This window comes from Eleginops maclovinus, chromosome 1, assembly GCF_036324505.1.
Source record: "Eleginops maclovinus isolate JMC-PN-2008 ecotype Puerto Natales chromosome 1, JC_Emac_rtc_rv5, whole genome shotgun sequence".
NCBI lineage: Eukaryota > Metazoa > Chordata > Actinopteri > Perciformes > Eleginopidae > Eleginops > Eleginops maclovinus.
Genome location: NC_086349.1, coordinates 8,009,257 through 8,026,322, shown reverse-complemented (window position 1 = coordinate 8,026,322; position 17,066 = coordinate 8,009,257). Strand labels below are relative to the sequence as shown.

General features: G+C 41.3%; 1 protein-coding gene across 2 annotated transcripts in view; it reads right to left on the bottom strand.

Annotated features, from left to right (window-relative positions):
- The window catches only part of tafa5l (TAFA chemokine like family member 5, like), a 47,882-nt gene extending 31,844 nt beyond the window's left edge, over positions 1 to 16,038 (bottom strand). Inside the window, exons 1-3 of one of the 2 annotated variants that reach the window (XM_063911227.1) lie at positions 15,356 to 16,038; positions 14,909 to 15,128; positions 1,437 to 1,586 (exon numbers count right to left, since the gene is read on the bottom strand). In XM_063911227.1, coding sequence (XP_063767297.1) covers positions 1,437 to 1,586; positions 14,909 to 15,005 — 247 coding nt within the window. In that variant the 5' untranslated portion in view covers positions 15,006 to 15,128; positions 15,356 to 16,038. Of the gene's footprint in view, positions 1 to 1,436; positions 1,587 to 14,908 lie in introns of both variants that reach the window. The other variant, XM_063911144.1, reaches the window with a different exon arrangement.
- Between the last annotated feature and the right edge of the window lie 1,028 nt (positions 16,039 to 17,066).

Below are 17,066 nucleotides of genomic sequence, written 5' to 3'. Positions count from 1 at the left end.
TAAGACATAAATAAAAATAAATCAAGGTTCATATATGTGAATGTCAGCGGGGATTAGCCGGCTATAAACGGTACAATCCTAAGTGTTTCTGACTGATACAACATTTAAAACCACTGCATTGCCCTCTGATGCGCCCAATGTAGGGCCTGTGTATTATGCATACAGGTTCACAGAAATGGTACGAATAATGGAAAAGATCCATCAAAAATGGTAATAGTTACAACTGGGCATTTCATCTTCTGATTTTTCATAATGTTCCTGTTACGTCAAAATGTCAGCCTAGAAAAAGGCTTGTGGATTCTGTTGTAGCAGAGTTAATGATACCACATGTCATTACCACTCTTTATTTTGTGTATTTTTAGTCCCTGCAGTATCTAACTTTAATGTTGTTTAGAGCAATAAATCATAAACAGGATTAACAAAAAGTGTCTTCAACTGATATTGGATTTTGTTTCAGTTGGTTAATGTGTTTATATGTTATATGTTAAAGAGCTTCAAATGACCACGCTCACATCTGTGGGTGACATGAAGCTACTGTAAACAGCAGATTACCTAAGTTTAGCATAAATACAGGAAGCAAGGGATACAAGTTAATGTAGCTTTGTCTGATGGTCATAACATTTGCCCATGAGCATCTGAAGCTCTTATTAAGGTTTGTTTGTGTTTAAAAAAAATACAGTTTACAATTTTACGGGGGCTAATATGCTAAACCATGTCTTGGCTAAATATCCATAACAGTACATCATCAATTTCATATTCACCATTGCTTCAAAAGGCAGTTATCCAGTGGCAAAATATAGTTAAAACTAAATAGATGCACATAGTAAATATAGTTTAATCACAGCTGCTGTGCTTGTAATCAAGTGGTCTGAGCATTCATGCAGTGGACCCCATATAGATAAACATTAGAGGGGTCTGACCCACTGCCAGAATGATAAACCCTGGTGAGTAGGGGTGCCTCATGGAAATAAAAATGGCTGTATTTCAATAAATGGGATAACTTCCAGTGAATTCAATTACAGTAAAAATTAAACGGTTGCTAGGGTTCCCAAGGACCGAGGAACATTTCATTATTCCAGGCTTGGGGAATAACAGATAACATGAAACTGGATAACGTTATCAGGATAAAAATACAAAAAAGGGCAACTATATTCTTAACTTTTTCTTTTTTTACATTTCAGTGGCTTTTTAAAAAGAGGAGCCTATTTGGTTCCTTGTGAAAGGAGGACACATTTTAAAACTTGTCTTAAATACACTTAAGTAAAATGATTATTATTATATATATATTTTTTACAGGTCATAACGGGATACATTTTTAAAGTAACCCTGTTTAATTCATACCGTCGGGCTTCTTGTTTTGACTCTACAATTGAAATCATTTAAATCTGCCCTGAACTATTTCCTTCCCTGTAGGCCAGAAAGGTCTTTAAACTCACCTTCTACACACGCCGGTCTCGCCCTGGTGGTCCCGGCGATCTGGCCTCTCCGGCAGGCGCAGCGGGCCGTCTGCCTGGCGATGGTCCGTCTGGGAACGCTGCTGTCTCTGTTGAGCATCACAATCTCGCAGGTTCCAACCGCCAACTGGCCTGCCAAACACGACAGCGAGGAACAAAGAATTAACATGATGAGACTGTAATGAACATAATAGAGGAGCAACTGGTCTTCTAAAAGGTACAAACATGCAGTGTGATGCAGCGCCCGGTTTTTGGTCTGTGAAGCACTGAACAGTTTAATAAGCTTATTTAAATATCAAAATGAGAAACTGATTTCAAAGCTTTTAAAGCAGCAGGCTGGAGTACTTCTTCAGTTTTAAAACAGTATGCCTGCCTGCTGTGTAGATCAAGTGACTTACAGTGATCCTGTGGAAAACAAAGATCCTTCCAAGAATCTGTGAAAAGCACATTTTCTATTTTGTGAGTCATAATTGCAGAGTGAACAAGCCTGCAAGTCTAAAGCTACAAGATACATGTGCTAAAAGGAAGAAAAAACATACTGACTGTGTTGGAATTAAAATCAACAGGGTGTTTTCTTTAACTGGGAGCATGGAAGTAGTCAAACATTATGAGATAGAAACTGTTTAACAGAAAAACAACAGCAGTGGAGGAATATACAATACATTTACTAGGTAATACCCTGAAATAGTGTTTGAGATCAGCTACTGTATGTTATACATTTGCCCCAGAGGCTACACAATTATATTTAAATATCAAAAGATACATTTTCTGATTTGACTGTTGAACTAGGTTATGAAACATGGACCACTGGCTGAAATAATGTGCGTTCAGACGACATGGCAGTGGCTCTTGGGAACTGTGGTCCTTCAACAGACCAATTCAAGTTAAGCTCTACTGAAACGACAAATGGAGAGAATGTCTTAAAGCCATGATTACCTTGCTCAGAAATCTCAGTGCTGTGTGTGTGTGTGTGTGTGTGTGTGTGTGCTATTCTTACACTTTCTTTCAAGCACAGAGAATTGCTTCAGAGTTCTCCAGGCATCACAAATTGATGGATGACTCCATGGCCGGGGAGCTGCGGCTAAGCAAGTTTTTTTGACTTTCAAGTTTGTCTGAATGTGATCTCTAAATTAATTAGACAAACTGGGGAAACGTACGGTCCACAAGGGTGTTTTTCACTGGAAATGGACTACTTGGGAGGGGAAATCTTTAATAAATAAATGTTCTTCATCATATCAACCTTTTCATGTCAGCCAAGTTAAGAGGGTAAACTCTTTTTACTTCATATGAGATGAACGCTGTTGAAAAGATTCCAATTTGAACAACATTTTAAATATTTAGTTGGAGGAAATTAAGTATTTTCAACAATAAAGGTAAATGAATGTCTAGCATTAAAAGCTGTTTCGAATTGTAACATACAGTACACCTGTGAAGCTATTGTCAAAGGGAAGAGATGAGCTTTGTTCTCAGAACCGCAGCTGTAGCTCTTTGATGGTTCAGATGATTGTTGTTAATGAATAACATTGAACCCTTTCCAACAGCCAGGGGCGAACAAAAGAGCTGTAACAATGATGTTTTAATGTCATGATTTAAAAAATGAACCCTCTGTGTGGCCTTTTGTATGCTCACAGTCTCATTGAGCGCTGAATGTTGAGGCAGCAGTTTTGTTTGGGTAAATCATTTGGAAACCAGAGGGAACATATTTAATTGTCTTTTAGTGAGGCCATCCCGGTGCGTTTGAGGGAATTATTAACTGTTAATAGTTTTGTGTATTTTCAGATAAACAAGCTTTAAACACAGTAAATTGCTCAAGGGTGTTTGCTGCTTTCAAAAACCCATTTGGAAGAACTAATTCAATATACAGTATGTGGAAGACACATTTTCCATACCTCCTTTGTCAGTTACAATCAAAGGGAGGTTTGTTGCAGTCTCAAATAAGGACGTAAAAAAAAAACAATCAATAAGCTGCTGAACAATATTAATGATCGAGAATATTACATTTGACTCGGATTCAACTCAGCACATTTCATAATAAAGTGCAATATAAATGCATGTGAAGTCAGATAACCATATCAAGGTATCTGCCTGAAGAGTAAAGTTCAGGCAAAAGTACCTTTGTGTTGATCTGAAAAAAAGTAACAGTTTCTTACTTCTTTTGCTTTATTGAATGGAAAGCTGCCAGTGAAAGCCATTCAGGCTGACACTGAAATAAGAGCAGCTCGGCAAAGGAAGATTAGAGAAGAACGTGTGCTGCAGTTCGTGTTAGGTCAATCGCCCGGCATTCACCAATCATCACTCCTTTACGCTGCTGCTTCTAGCCGCTTCCCTAAACCGTCAAGGTTCATTGAGTCAGACGCTAACTGCTCTGTACCGTGAAATGACGGTAATAATGGCAAAGGTTAAAAAGGGTAGCTGATCAACACAAATTATTGATGAGATGTTCCAGAAACTGTTTTTTGGGAGCAGAAGACTTCTTGGAAATATGATGAGGTGATGAGTGTAGTTTTGTTAAATAATGGTTCCCATGTGACCTTTCTTTTAGCAATATCATACGGTCAAAATATCTTCTGGTCATTGCTGCAAATTGGAAAAAGGATATAATGGTTCCCATTTTTGTAATCCACTGGCCTTTACTTCAGTGTCACCGTGTTAGAACACATTTTCCCTTGGCCAGCACTTTGGTCAGTAACAAGGCTGAGTGGCCTTGGTCTCCAGAACATGGTCGCCTATTATAGTTAACAGTGGGAGTGCAAGATGAGTTGCAGGCAAAGGGAGGTATGGCACGGAAATGGCCATTTAAATAATATCTGAAAGTTCCTACAATATAGAGCCTTCAAGTTATGACCAATTAAGCTAGACTTTCTGTATAAATCTCAGTTGTGCTATATATTAAATTACATTTTATTGGGGGTTGTACTTGCAGTAGTGAGTGACAGTTAAAATGTTGTCTCAGACTTAATAATTCATATATATCGCAGTTTGCCTGGGCAAATCACAAAGCTATATTTTACTTTCTAATCCAAAAAATAAAGTTATTTTGCTCTATTCATCTTTCAAATAGACATAGTTTTCTCTTAAATGCTCATTTCAGTGCTGAGACAATAAGAAAGACAACAATATTATTTCAGAATTTCATCATATGACAACAAAAAAACTAAAAAGCAAAGTATTCGTCACAGTCCTTCAGCACTGCTCAAATAAAATAATTACTGACTAGAGAATCCTTGCCATTTATTCAGCAACTCAATTAGTCGCAGTTTCTCATTTTATCCCAAGTGCTAAATCAAATCAACAGATCTCATTGGCATGAAATGACACCTTCAAGTTCCCCAGACGATGAACCATTTTCATTTAACGCTTCATTTGCTTTCCTTCCAGTTCCACCGCCTTAACATTGAACATCCATAATGAGACTTTTGTTTATGTATTGTTCCTGATTAGTAATCTTAAAGAACCTACATCAAATCTACATCTCAATGAATGGCATGGTGGATTGTTTGCTTATCTGAGTAGCTACTTAAACTTTATTATTTGTTTAGATGTATGTGTGTATTTGTACATCAAAGAATGACCTAGCCTAGTCTTCTGAGTCATAAAACACAATCACCACCACAAAGACCTACTATGCACATTCAATTTCAAGGCTTTAGCCATGCTGCCCACCGTCCCCCACCCACTACCCACCACTCAGCCCACCCTCCAGTCTCTCTTTGCGCAGACGGGTCCTTGTATACTTGGTGGATGCTTTAAGATGCCATCAGATATCAGTGCTCTCTGCCATGTTTCAACACTGAACAGATGAATGGGCTTCATGCAATCAGCCTGAAGGAGGACAATAGTAAGGCAAAGAATGGGGAGGTGGGGTTTTTAAAGTGCCCTCAGCCACGGCCATCGCTCCATCATATGTACAGGAGTTAATTCATGTGACAGGGGCTTTCCGTCACTTGCCGGCGTGGAGACTCTTGGCCTCGTCTCTATTTCACTTGATGAAATGTGCATATGGCGAGCTGGCCAAGTGAAGGATGGTGCCACCAGGCTGCCCGGGCTCTGGATCCTGTCAGACATCTAGAGGGCTACAGGAAGCCGATACAGAACTCAGACATGGCTCTCGGCCCTGACTGGCAGCCTGATGACCTTATCACTGAATCACAACACTATACTAGGGCAAAGTGGCAGCGCAGGGGCTCAAACACACACTGCTTAGAGCAAAGACGCATGTCTGTGCTCTACATATTGGCACTTTGATCAGACAAAGTACTGGAGCACAAATATTTTAGTATCTCTACCTGAAATACGCTGCAAGGATTCTATCCGCTTCCACAATGTTACTCTAATTCAAACTGCGTCATTGCAGGTCTGAGAACTGTTGGGCATGATGAGGTTATTAATCTCTATACATAACGTTGGCCGACTCTGGCTATGCAGAGCGAATTCAGAAAACTACTAATTATCTTTCCTGTTAACATCGCAATCTGTTCCTTATTTAGACAGATGTACTTATCAATGAAACATTCCCATCGTTCCGGCTTATCTCTCCTTGGTCGTCTCTTTAATTAAGACTGTGCAGATACATCAGTAGTGAGTGCTAACTGATAAAATACTGTTATGAGATTAAACAGACAAACACATCAGACACACTGCTCCCATTCAACTGAAACCAGACTGGTAGCAGAGAGAAAGCCTCTGCTTCTCCCTTAGGAATTTTGCCATTAAAATTATATGGCAGGCGGCAGAGTGAACTATGACGAGGATTCCATTTCCATATTAAAACAATATTCCTTTATAGACTGTAATTACTTGCGGGTTTAGGATGGAAGTGAGGTTTTGCAATGTTTAACAGCAAAGCGCCTCTACAAACTACAGTTTTTAATAACGTTTTTAAAATTCCTTTTTTCTTGTAAAGCTAGTTTAGCTAATTATTCATGACTCAATATGCATTGTATTTGGTATTATCCCCAACAAATATACAGCAATAGCAAACGTTCTGGCATTGAATCCAAACAGTTTTCCTGAGAGAGCTAATCAGACTCTAATCACTACACGGGCATACAATAATAAGTCCGAGTGATTATCTTCATTCCATTGTATGTTCCTTTCTTGATAGAAGTGCCGTTCTCAAAGATGAAAATAGGGCTGCCAACAACGTGCTATTTAGAGAGCATGACAATTGTGTTAAAGTGAATAACATCAGATATGAATTCAACTGATCCTTTAAGGAAGATTTAAAGCATTTTGAGAGACATTTTAAATATTAATGGGATAGGTAATCAGTCAAAATTGATTCTTTGGTGGCTGAAGTTACTTTGAAATGTAAATGTAATGAGCAATGACTAAACCCCTGGCCCATACCACCACAAATCTTGTATCCATACAGCTACCTCATGCTGCTTAGATTTATGCTTTTCTCTTGTTGTCTCAGGAAATGTGTTATGAGAACACATTTTTATTCACAAGTCCATTCTCTGCAGGCGGTTATACTTTTGTATCTAACAATATAATGCCTTTATTTGAATAAATTTTGAGTTTAACTACATCACAGTGAAAAAAAAACCCAACTCAAAATAGTCTAAATGTAAAATAAACATTCTGTTACATTCTGTCCATGTTTGCCAAATCTGAGTGGGTGTCGAATAAGCTGAATGGGCACCCACTCATGAACAGGTGGTGTTCATCGAGTTAAAATTAGCAATTTATACCAGGTTTGGGCAGTTAAAAGGTTTGCTGAACAGGATTGGATTACTCTTATAAGCAAATCTCACAGAGAAAAAGGGCTTTTAGATGTTGAGGATTTGGACTGCAACTTAAAGTCCATTGAATGTTTTAGAATATTTGTTCAATTGGGTTGCTTGATTTTTAAAATGCTGGAAATAGTTGTGAAGGATTATCATCATGGTCACCAAATCCTAAAAGCATTATATTAAAATGGCTTTTCTTTTAAAAACAAAAGCCTAAAAATATTCAGTTGACTAGAATACATTAGCTTTAAATTACCTAAACCCATTACTTACTTACTTCATCAATTGTTACATGACGCCCAGTGTTTGGATTCATTGTTAATCAATAAACAAAATTATCCACAATTTATTTTCTGACTATCAACTAATTAATTAATTTACTGAGAAATTCAGAGACAATAATGATATGCATTAGTTCACCAAGGATAGACTGTTATTTTACATTTGCTAAAGAAAAATAAATAGGCTTATTAACGTTGTGTAAAGGAATTGATTGTTTACTGTATTTTGAACTCAACAGTGCCAAGACTTGACCTTTCCTTCATTCCTGTTCTGATCTCACAGCTCTGTAATTGACAACTCAAGATGACATCAAACCGAAAATGTATCCAAGGAGCATATGCTGATATAACCAGACACAGCCAAGAGCATCTCATTATCTTAACAGTGTTTGGTAATGAGATGGACAGTAGGTAGCATGCAACTGGACACCAGGTGAGAGGCAGATGTTTGACTGACCCTGTGCTACACACTTCCTGACACCGCAGTGATTTTCTGCTGCTAAACAAGTAGGGCAGCAGAGCAGTGGAGCGAAACATGAGCTTTTTATTAATGTGCTTGGTTTAAAAGTGAATACTGCCGCTGCTATTTGAATACTCAACAGCAAGTCCGATCAATATTTATGCAAGTGAACAACTCTCTGCTGAAGTCGGAGGACCTGTAATGGTACGTAAGTATGCAATTCAGGAACGATGGCAAAGAGAAGTGTGGGAGCAGTCGGGGTAACTTCTGGAGATGAGGGGTGTGTTATGCTATTACAGCATGAAGCTCATTTATCTGTAGGCCGTAAAATAAGCACAGTGTTGGCCCACAGACAGTGCACCTTTAATTGCTCTCACACCCTGGTGACGTTACAGGTTGGAGTTTTCTAAAACTTAATTGTCCAAACTCTACATATCCACAAATGTGTACCTGCATTGTATTAAAATGTGGGATTTTTTTTGTTGTTGCTGCACCAAGCACGATTTTACGCATTCACGAACATCCAGTGAGGCCGCAGGAAAAAGAGAGAAAAGCACTCCCACCAACCGAGAAGCAGGAGATGTGCTCTATTTGCCCAAATGTAATTCTCGTGTCAGGTGTGTACACTATTCCACCCACGGGGAATGACAAATTGAAAGTTCTCATTGCAGCAGTAGGATGGCGCTCCCTCGGGATAAAGCCGCACTCAACAGTGTTGGATTGCTTCCTTTCGCACTGGAAAGTAGTAAAAAGGGAGGGCTTCCAGGTGTTTGCTGTTCGTTATGTTCACCACAGTTAAAGGTGCCATAGAAAGCATCTATCTGGTATTTTAAATTGTTCTCTGATGTCTGCAAAGAAGGTATATAACTTTTGTTGATCCAAAAAATGTCCAGATGTGGTTTTACAGGCCCATTCACAACTCTATGATTTGGTCCCAGAATGAAACAAGCTGCATGTCCTTATTTGGGGCTCATTTAAATAATTATGACGAGCTCTGCTCTGATTGGCTGGTTTACAAGCAGCAATCCATGGATGCCTCAGAGCCCACAGAAGTAAGTGAAGTTTGCGAAACTGTGAGAGATGAACCATGGAGGCTTTTGGCATCCAACCTTACATGTTTGAGCCTTATCAGAGGAGGAAACCGATGAATTTGAAGAACAGCCAGTTGGTCGGAGATTGGAGAGCAACGTTACGGAGTGGTAAGTATTAGCGTTAAACTTGATTTATAGTCGGTGAAAAAAGACGCAACGCAAGACGCAAGACGCATCGCAAGCCCTTGCGCGGTTGCAAGCCCCCCCTTGCGTGCTCGCGTGTGTCACCTCAATTTTCTAACTTTTACGTAAGACGTAAGCACTGGCGCAAGCCACTATCTACATCAGGTCCGGCGGCGTGTTCACATCTTCCGGTTTCATCCCCTAATAAAACCCCGCTGTTTTCGAACGTCAAGGTAGAAAGCGACGAAGAAGAAGCAACAACGGGGCGGGGAATCGCCACGCAGCACACGCAACCGCCGACAAAGCAAAATGAAGTATAAACGCCTCGAGTCATTAACATAAACGCAAGACGTAAGCGTAAGGGCTGTTAAAACAAGTATAATTCAAGCTTTAGTGTTTCCAGCAGCTGGTGTATCCAAATGCTGGGGCTGGACTACCGTGTGTGACGTCATACACAGGGATTGTTTTAATTCGCCCGTTTTACCGCTGTGATACGCATATTCATGATTTGCACGTGAAGGAGGGTGGTTGAGGTTCACGGTATGTTAGTTCAATGTTCCGAACTCTCCTTAGACACTTATGCCAAGGTAAATACAGTTTTCCATTCTATGGCACCTTTAACACTCTCTTACAGTCAGTGCTGCTATTGTTTGACATTGCCTAGGGATGCTTTTTTAAAGTAGAAAATATTCTCCTTGAAAACATCCAGTGCTAAGACTGACACTGTGGTTCCGGTCCTGCACAGTAGACATGATGGAGGTGGCTTCTGATAGGTTTCTGTTGCAGCGATGCAGCACAGTCTGGGCTGCAGAGATATTACAATGTAGAGTACACTCAGACAATTGGCCGTGGATGAAAACATGCTAGAGGCATAAAGAGTGAGTGTACAATATGCCTCACAAAAGCCGTAACAGTAAACAGTGGCTCTGCTGGAATTGATGCAGAGAGGACGGTAAAGCCACAGTGGGTCACGTCACATTTCATAGCCCTCTAGGTCCTAGAGTGTTCTTTAATGCAAACCCAGAGAAAGAAGTGAGCATCAGGAGGCTACTATGACATCACAAGCACTGTGAGGTAATGTTGGGTTGCGGATTTAATATTCAAGAACAGGCCTCTCATAAAACGCATTCATGGCATGAAGCAGAAAATAGAACAGGACAAAAGACTAAAGGAACATAACTCAAATAATTTACACCACTCTGCCAATGATGGAGCAGTTTCAAGCCCAGAGCTTTCCGCAGAGAAAATAACAATGCAGAAATACACAGAGCAGAGACACTACACTCAACCACAAGGGAGGTCAAAGCTGAAGGCTAGAAAGAATTCATATTCAGGGGGCTATGAAATATGAGCTTCGTGTGCTGTCAAATTGATTTAGCTGTAAAAATTATTTTCATTTTGTTCCATAAAGATGCTCATACTTTTACAGCTCCGCCGCCTATAGAAGCAGGCCTCGATGATTTGCTTAGAATTTACAGCCAAGGTCATAATCAAAGCCAGTCTCCTTTTGCATGCTTAATGTCGCCTTGAAGAAAACCGGAATGGAAATCATCCTTTTCACTTCAAAAATTCAGTAATTCTCTGCTACTTTGATTAGTTTAATGCTTGGATGGATAGGCCATGCTCCCCGAGTTAAAAGAGAATACCAAGCAAAGACTTTCTTAATTCATCATTCTGGTGCCCCACGAACACATGCTGTCTGCCACACAAGAGGTGTTTTTCTTGAAACAGGGATAGCATATGGAATAATTTGCCTAGTTTTTTTTTAATCTCATTTGGACAAAAGACATCAGAGAGTCCACATCTCAAAGAGTGGACTGACTGTGGGAGTCAGTCATCAATGGAGCTCTGTACTGATAGAGCCAAAGTGAGTCGCTTTAAAATGTAGTGAGACAGCCTGTAGAAACATCTCATAAAATGTTGGCCGTCATTCCCAGCAACGGTTTGTACCGCGGAGCAGCAAGCCTGGATAGATTGTGGCCTCCGCTTCAAGACACTGTTGTTATTTGTGTTCAAGAGCACTGATTGAATTATTCAAACACATCAAAGGGACACGTTAATACTGACATGTGCCATTGGCTGTCAACGCAGCACTGGTCTCTGCATACATACAGTTTAGCATCCAGCTCTTTTGTTCATCGCACGTACTATGCAGTGATGGGCAAGTTACTTCCAAAATGTAATACAGTACATATTACTTATTACTGTCTTTTTAAAGTAATAAGTTACGTTACATTATTACTGTCTCTGAACTGTAATTGTGAGTTACTTTCACCAAAAATAACCGCAAAAGTAGGGCTTTAAATGCTAAAATGTAGTTTATTGCAGCTCATTCATTAAAGCTATCTATGGCAGTTTGCTGAAATTAAACGTATGATCCGTTTAAGTGGGCTAAATAATATGTGATAGCGGTAACGTTACGTCTCTGTGTGTTATTAATAACATGCTAGTGGAGCCTCTGCACGGCCCTGTGACCTGCTGTATATGAATGAGTCTCTATGGCAACGTTAGCTCACCTTGTCATTGGTGTGTTAACAGGGATTTTGCTGACAAACTTTCTAAAAGCCGGCGATTCCACAGAGGACAGAGGCTGCAGATCTTTAACACTCTGCCACGAGTCTCTGAACTTCTCTGGGTTCAAGCAGCATAGAAGACCCAGAGACAGTGACCTTCTGTTGCTTTGGCCTGTGCTCACTGTTGTCTTTCTCTTGTCTTTTCTCAGAGCCTGCAGCTCTCGATAGCGAATCTGTTTCTGCAGCCCTCTTAACCAATAGTAAACAGGCTTACCGAGTTACTATTTACAATTATTTCTCTGGTGTCGGAATGTCTCGCGATGTTTGCGAATTCTTAGAAACTAAACACATCATTTTGGGTTAAAATGTGTTGTAACTGCGTTACTGAGAATTGTAACGGGTATTGTATTACCCAAACTTCAGAAGTAATGCGTTATATTACTGCGTTACAGCAAAAAGTAATACATTACTGTAACTCCATTACTTTTGAAACGCGTTATACCCAACTCTGGTACTATGTTAGTTTTATCCAATTGGCAACATACAATCTGTTTTGTTGAACATGAAGTAATGTTCATCATTTCTAGGTTATTGGAAAAAGCTGAGAAAATGCTAGGTAGTTGGCTTAAGAAGTGATAGTTGAGCATACAAACAAAACAGCACCAACACGCTGTTTTGTTTGGGGGCATGGGGGCAGCATGAACAGCCTAAAAAAAGAGACAATCACATTTGCAATTACAAACTTGTACCAACTCTTATCAAACAAATGCCTTACAGAACCAGCAGACATGATTGTATTTGTATTTGGCCACATAATAAATGTAATACTACATTTCCACTTCATGATAACACATAGCTAGACAAGTCCCGCGGAATTCCATCATCAAAAGTTGTGAATAGTACCGGTATTTATTTGGCACCACCTCAGTTGTGGTTCCAAGCAAGCTCAGCCGATACAAGACAGTGGAAGTAAAATACCTCAAGCCACTTATTGGTCAAAGAGTATTCTCACTAGAACTGTCCCTTTTGCAATAAGTCATCCTGAACAAACATACCATTTTTAAATTGCCCTCAAACTAAGGCATACAAGGTGCTGTCCGTAAGATGATAAGACAGCAGTTTCACACATTGTGACTTCTTCTTCCAAAAAGTTACACTTCGATACAAACTCTTGGAAGTTTAAGTGAAGTGCAAAAAACCCCACAGCAATGAGTTCTTACCTTATGCTCAAAGATCTCAAGGATTGCCGCTTCTAAGATGCAAAATGGCCTCATTTGATCACAATATGTTATGCATTTTAACTTGAAGTTGAAATGTATTCTTGGCCTTTGAGTTGCTTGAGTTTGTTGGCACAAAAGGCCAACTGTCTGTGCACCTCCAGCTTACAAATGTGGATAAAAATGCTCCATCCCCTCCTCTTCTTCACACACACCCCCTCGCCCAAAGCAATGTGGTTGACAAAACAAGGAGGAGTTGCCCGCGCTCTCTGACTGCACCACTGAACTGGAATGGTGTCCAGCGAGGAAATCCAGACATTTCCAAATTTATCGTGGAATAAACTGGCAACGTTGAGAGTGGTTGACAGGCCATTCATCATTGTGGGCGCTGGTCCAATGGCATGAGCGGACAGGGCTGCTGCGCTTTGATTTCCTGTCTGAGCCGCCATGACAGATGAGCTACGGAGAGGGTGGAGGCGTTGCAGCCTCTCACCACCACAAGGATTCACCTCTCTGCCCACCACTTTAACCACACTCGTCAAAGCTTACGGGCCGTCAGGGGCCATTGGGGTGCAAGTGGTAGGAAGCTGGTCTTGCAAAGTGAGTACTTTGACTCCAACAGTGGTGAGCAGTCAAAGTATACTGTTAGGTAGCTGATGAAATGATAAAGAGCAGTGGTGGTCAGAACTACTCTAACAACAGCACTGACATGTCACAGCTGCCAGTTTCAAAGGAGGATTTTAGCAGGATTGAAGATTACAATTAAGTACAGATTAAAAAAATACAACCTGCTTCATTCTTAATATTCAGCTCAGGGCTAGAAAAACAAGTGATCGACATACAAAGAATGCCAAAGCTCAATTCACATCTAGAGGTTTTAACTATGCCAAATCCAGCAGGATCTATTTACTGGAAGAATTTCAAGGGGAGTAAAGTTCACAAGAGATTGATTGAACAATTTTGTACAATAACACTGTAATGAGATCATTTTCAGATGAAATTGAGTCAATGATAAATGGCTGAGGGGAAGAGGAGGATGGCTGTAACTCCTCAGATAATATACAGAAGCTTCAGAGGCGGCAATAAGAGGCTGGTGAAAACAGCATTTAGAGAGAAAACACTGCAAATTAGAGGAAAAGGGAGCACATGTCAGTGCACACTCAGTTCATTTTTCACATCAGTGTCTACTTTTTTTCCCGGCAAGCTGCCAAAGACATTGATGTAGGCACTATCCCTCCTCCACAGCAGTAATTATGCTGCTGGCCAATGCTTGATTAAAAGATCTAATCTGCAAACTTAGTGTTCAACATCTCCCAACAAGTTCCCATGCTTTAATCCTGCTCTCTGTGTCGGTGGGATCCAAAATGTTTTGTCATGGACAGCAGCCAATGAAGTGCGTGAATGACATCCTTTTGCTTTCTATTTTGTGTCAGGGTGAAGGTGTAATTGCACCAGCAGATGTATTATTCAAGAGGAAAGCATGGCAGGGATGGATATAGCCTTAACCTGAGTGAAATTATACAAGCTTTAGAAGGCAGAAGTCAGGCCTTCACTGGGAATGATAACAAGCAGACTGTGTCTCTTTTTCACCCAGAGCTTAATCATGGCTTCACCAAATTGTCAAATCACAAGGGTGCATAGAGACTACATTGGAATAAGGAAAACCATGAGGTTTGAACTAGTTTATATTCTAATTGTGAGAATATAATCCCTGCAATACATTACACGCTCCTATAGTGCTATGAAATAAAGACTGTATTAAGTTCAGCAATGTCTCTAAACACTGGCTTTCCAGTATCATACACTTAGTATAGGACTATTATTATAGACATCAGAATACAACATAATACCATACCATACAATAAGGTCACCATGAATTAACTGTGATGAGCAGAGGCATTTTACAAGTCTGCAGGGGGGTTTTATGGAACATTACAGGGATTTTTTTTATTACGGGATCACACCATGTGCATCCCAATATGAAGCCCTGAGACAATGCTGACAAAAGTGACACATAGCCAGAAGTGTCCTTACCCTCTCTGAGCAGATGGGAGTAGATGAGCCACAGGAGCAGCAGGCAGCACAGTGACGCACCTCCACCTGCGGAGAGCGTCTTCACCCCAGACTGCATCCTACACCTTCAGCCCTTTCCCTTTTCCTTTTTTTGTAGATTATCCAAATTTTGAAAGCTTGTGGCGCTCAGATGTCAAGCAGATCAGCGGGAGAGTGGCTAATCCAGTGGCGTCTCCACAGCCTGTAATCAGCATCCATTTTGAGGTTATAATAGGGAGAGGGACTGATAGTAATCCCCCCGTGCTTTTCAAATTCCCTCGGTGAGCCGCATATCCATCCAGGCACGCACTCTCTCTCACACACACACACACACACACACACACACACACACACACACACACACACACGCAGAGGGTACAATGTCACCAGATCTGGCCAAGTTTACGCAGCTGTGGTTGCAGGACTCACGGGCAGGCTTTGTAAAAACTGTTAGTATGTATATACAGAGCAGCAGTCCTCCGCAGTTTTGATCCTCATGCTGATGAAGCTCGTAGTAGCCCAAAAAATAATAATCAGCCGCTCATCATCCCCTCTACTCCGCTGTCCTTTCGTTTTCTTTCCTCTTCTCTCCGCACTGTTGTTATGATGATTCCCAACCAACTTCTGCACACAGCGCGGCTCTGTGTGCCTCTACGGAGAAAACGCGCAAGTTCACCCAGGCGGACATGACGAACATAGCAATCAGCGCAGAAACTTGTCCGAAAAACGCAACACTCCTGCATCCAAAAATATGGCTAAAAAAAGCTGAAGGCGCAAATGCGTCACATGTGACCACTATGCACTGCAGCTGGAGAGAAATGTCAAAAGATCAGCGCGTTTACGCACTGCCTATGGACAATCTGAGCGCGTCATTGCAGTGAAGTTAGACACACTTGTCACCTGTGTGAGCCTTTAAGAATGAGCTGCCCACATGGACAGTGCCTTGCACCTCAGATCTTCCAGGAAGAGCTCCCTACTCGGAAAGTCAAGTCTCGGACCCAGCCTCATTCTGCCCCAGCCGGCAACATTTGCATGCAGGCGACGCAAGAACAAGAAGAGGATTTCCTCCCTTCATTCCATAGAAGAAAACGCTGCTGCTTGCACCCCTTGAGTTACAATGTTTCCATCTGCTCTCTCTCTCTCTCTCTCTCTCTCTCTCTCTCTCTCTCTCTCTCTCTCTCTCTCTCTCTCTCTCTCTCTCTCTCTCTCTCTCTCTCTCTCTCTCTCTCTCTCTCTCTCTCTCTCTCTCTCTCTCTCTCTCTCTCTCTCTCTCTCTTCCTCACACACTCGAATACACACAGTGCCCCAATTCCTTCCACAAAAAACTTTGAGCTCCCAGGCTATAAATCCCAATCTTGTAGATGATGCTGCTTATTTATACACATTTAGATGTCCCGTCTCAGCCCACAGGGAGACACAAAGTAGTACCAGCCTCCCCCACAGTGCGACATGTGACTTTTCTCCCCGTCTTTATGCCCTCTTTCATAGGTGGAACACGCCCTGGAGGGTTGCACAGTCTGAAGACTACACTTAACATTTAGCACACACTGGCATTCTGGGAAAATGTGAGAGGTCTGTTCCTTCAGAGGGTTGGCAGAGGAACATGGGCAGTGCCTTAGAGCTCTAGCAGAAGTTCACTTTGATATACCATCTAATATCACATTGGGTGTGCACAGGCAGGGGCTCATGCTTCCCCCATTGTGTGTGTGTGTGTGTGTGTGTGTGTGTGTGTGTGTGTGTGTGTGTGTGTGTGTGTGTGTGTGTGTGTGTGTGTGTGTGTGTGTGTGTGTGTGTGTGTGTGTGTGTGTGTGTGTGTGTGTGTGTGTGTTGGCTAAAGCCTTATAGATGCCAGTCTGTCTTCTGAAAGAGCACCATTTAAGACTCCCTCGCCACTGGAGGACCATTACTATAACTCATACCCCTAACACACACACACACACACACACACACACACACACACACACACACACACACACACACACACACACACACACACACACACACACACACACACACACACACACACACACACACACACACACACACACACACACACACACACACACACACACCAAATTCCAAGACCAGTGGATGTGCACTTTATTAGCAGATGGAGAAGTTCCCCCTGTGTGCTGCTTTG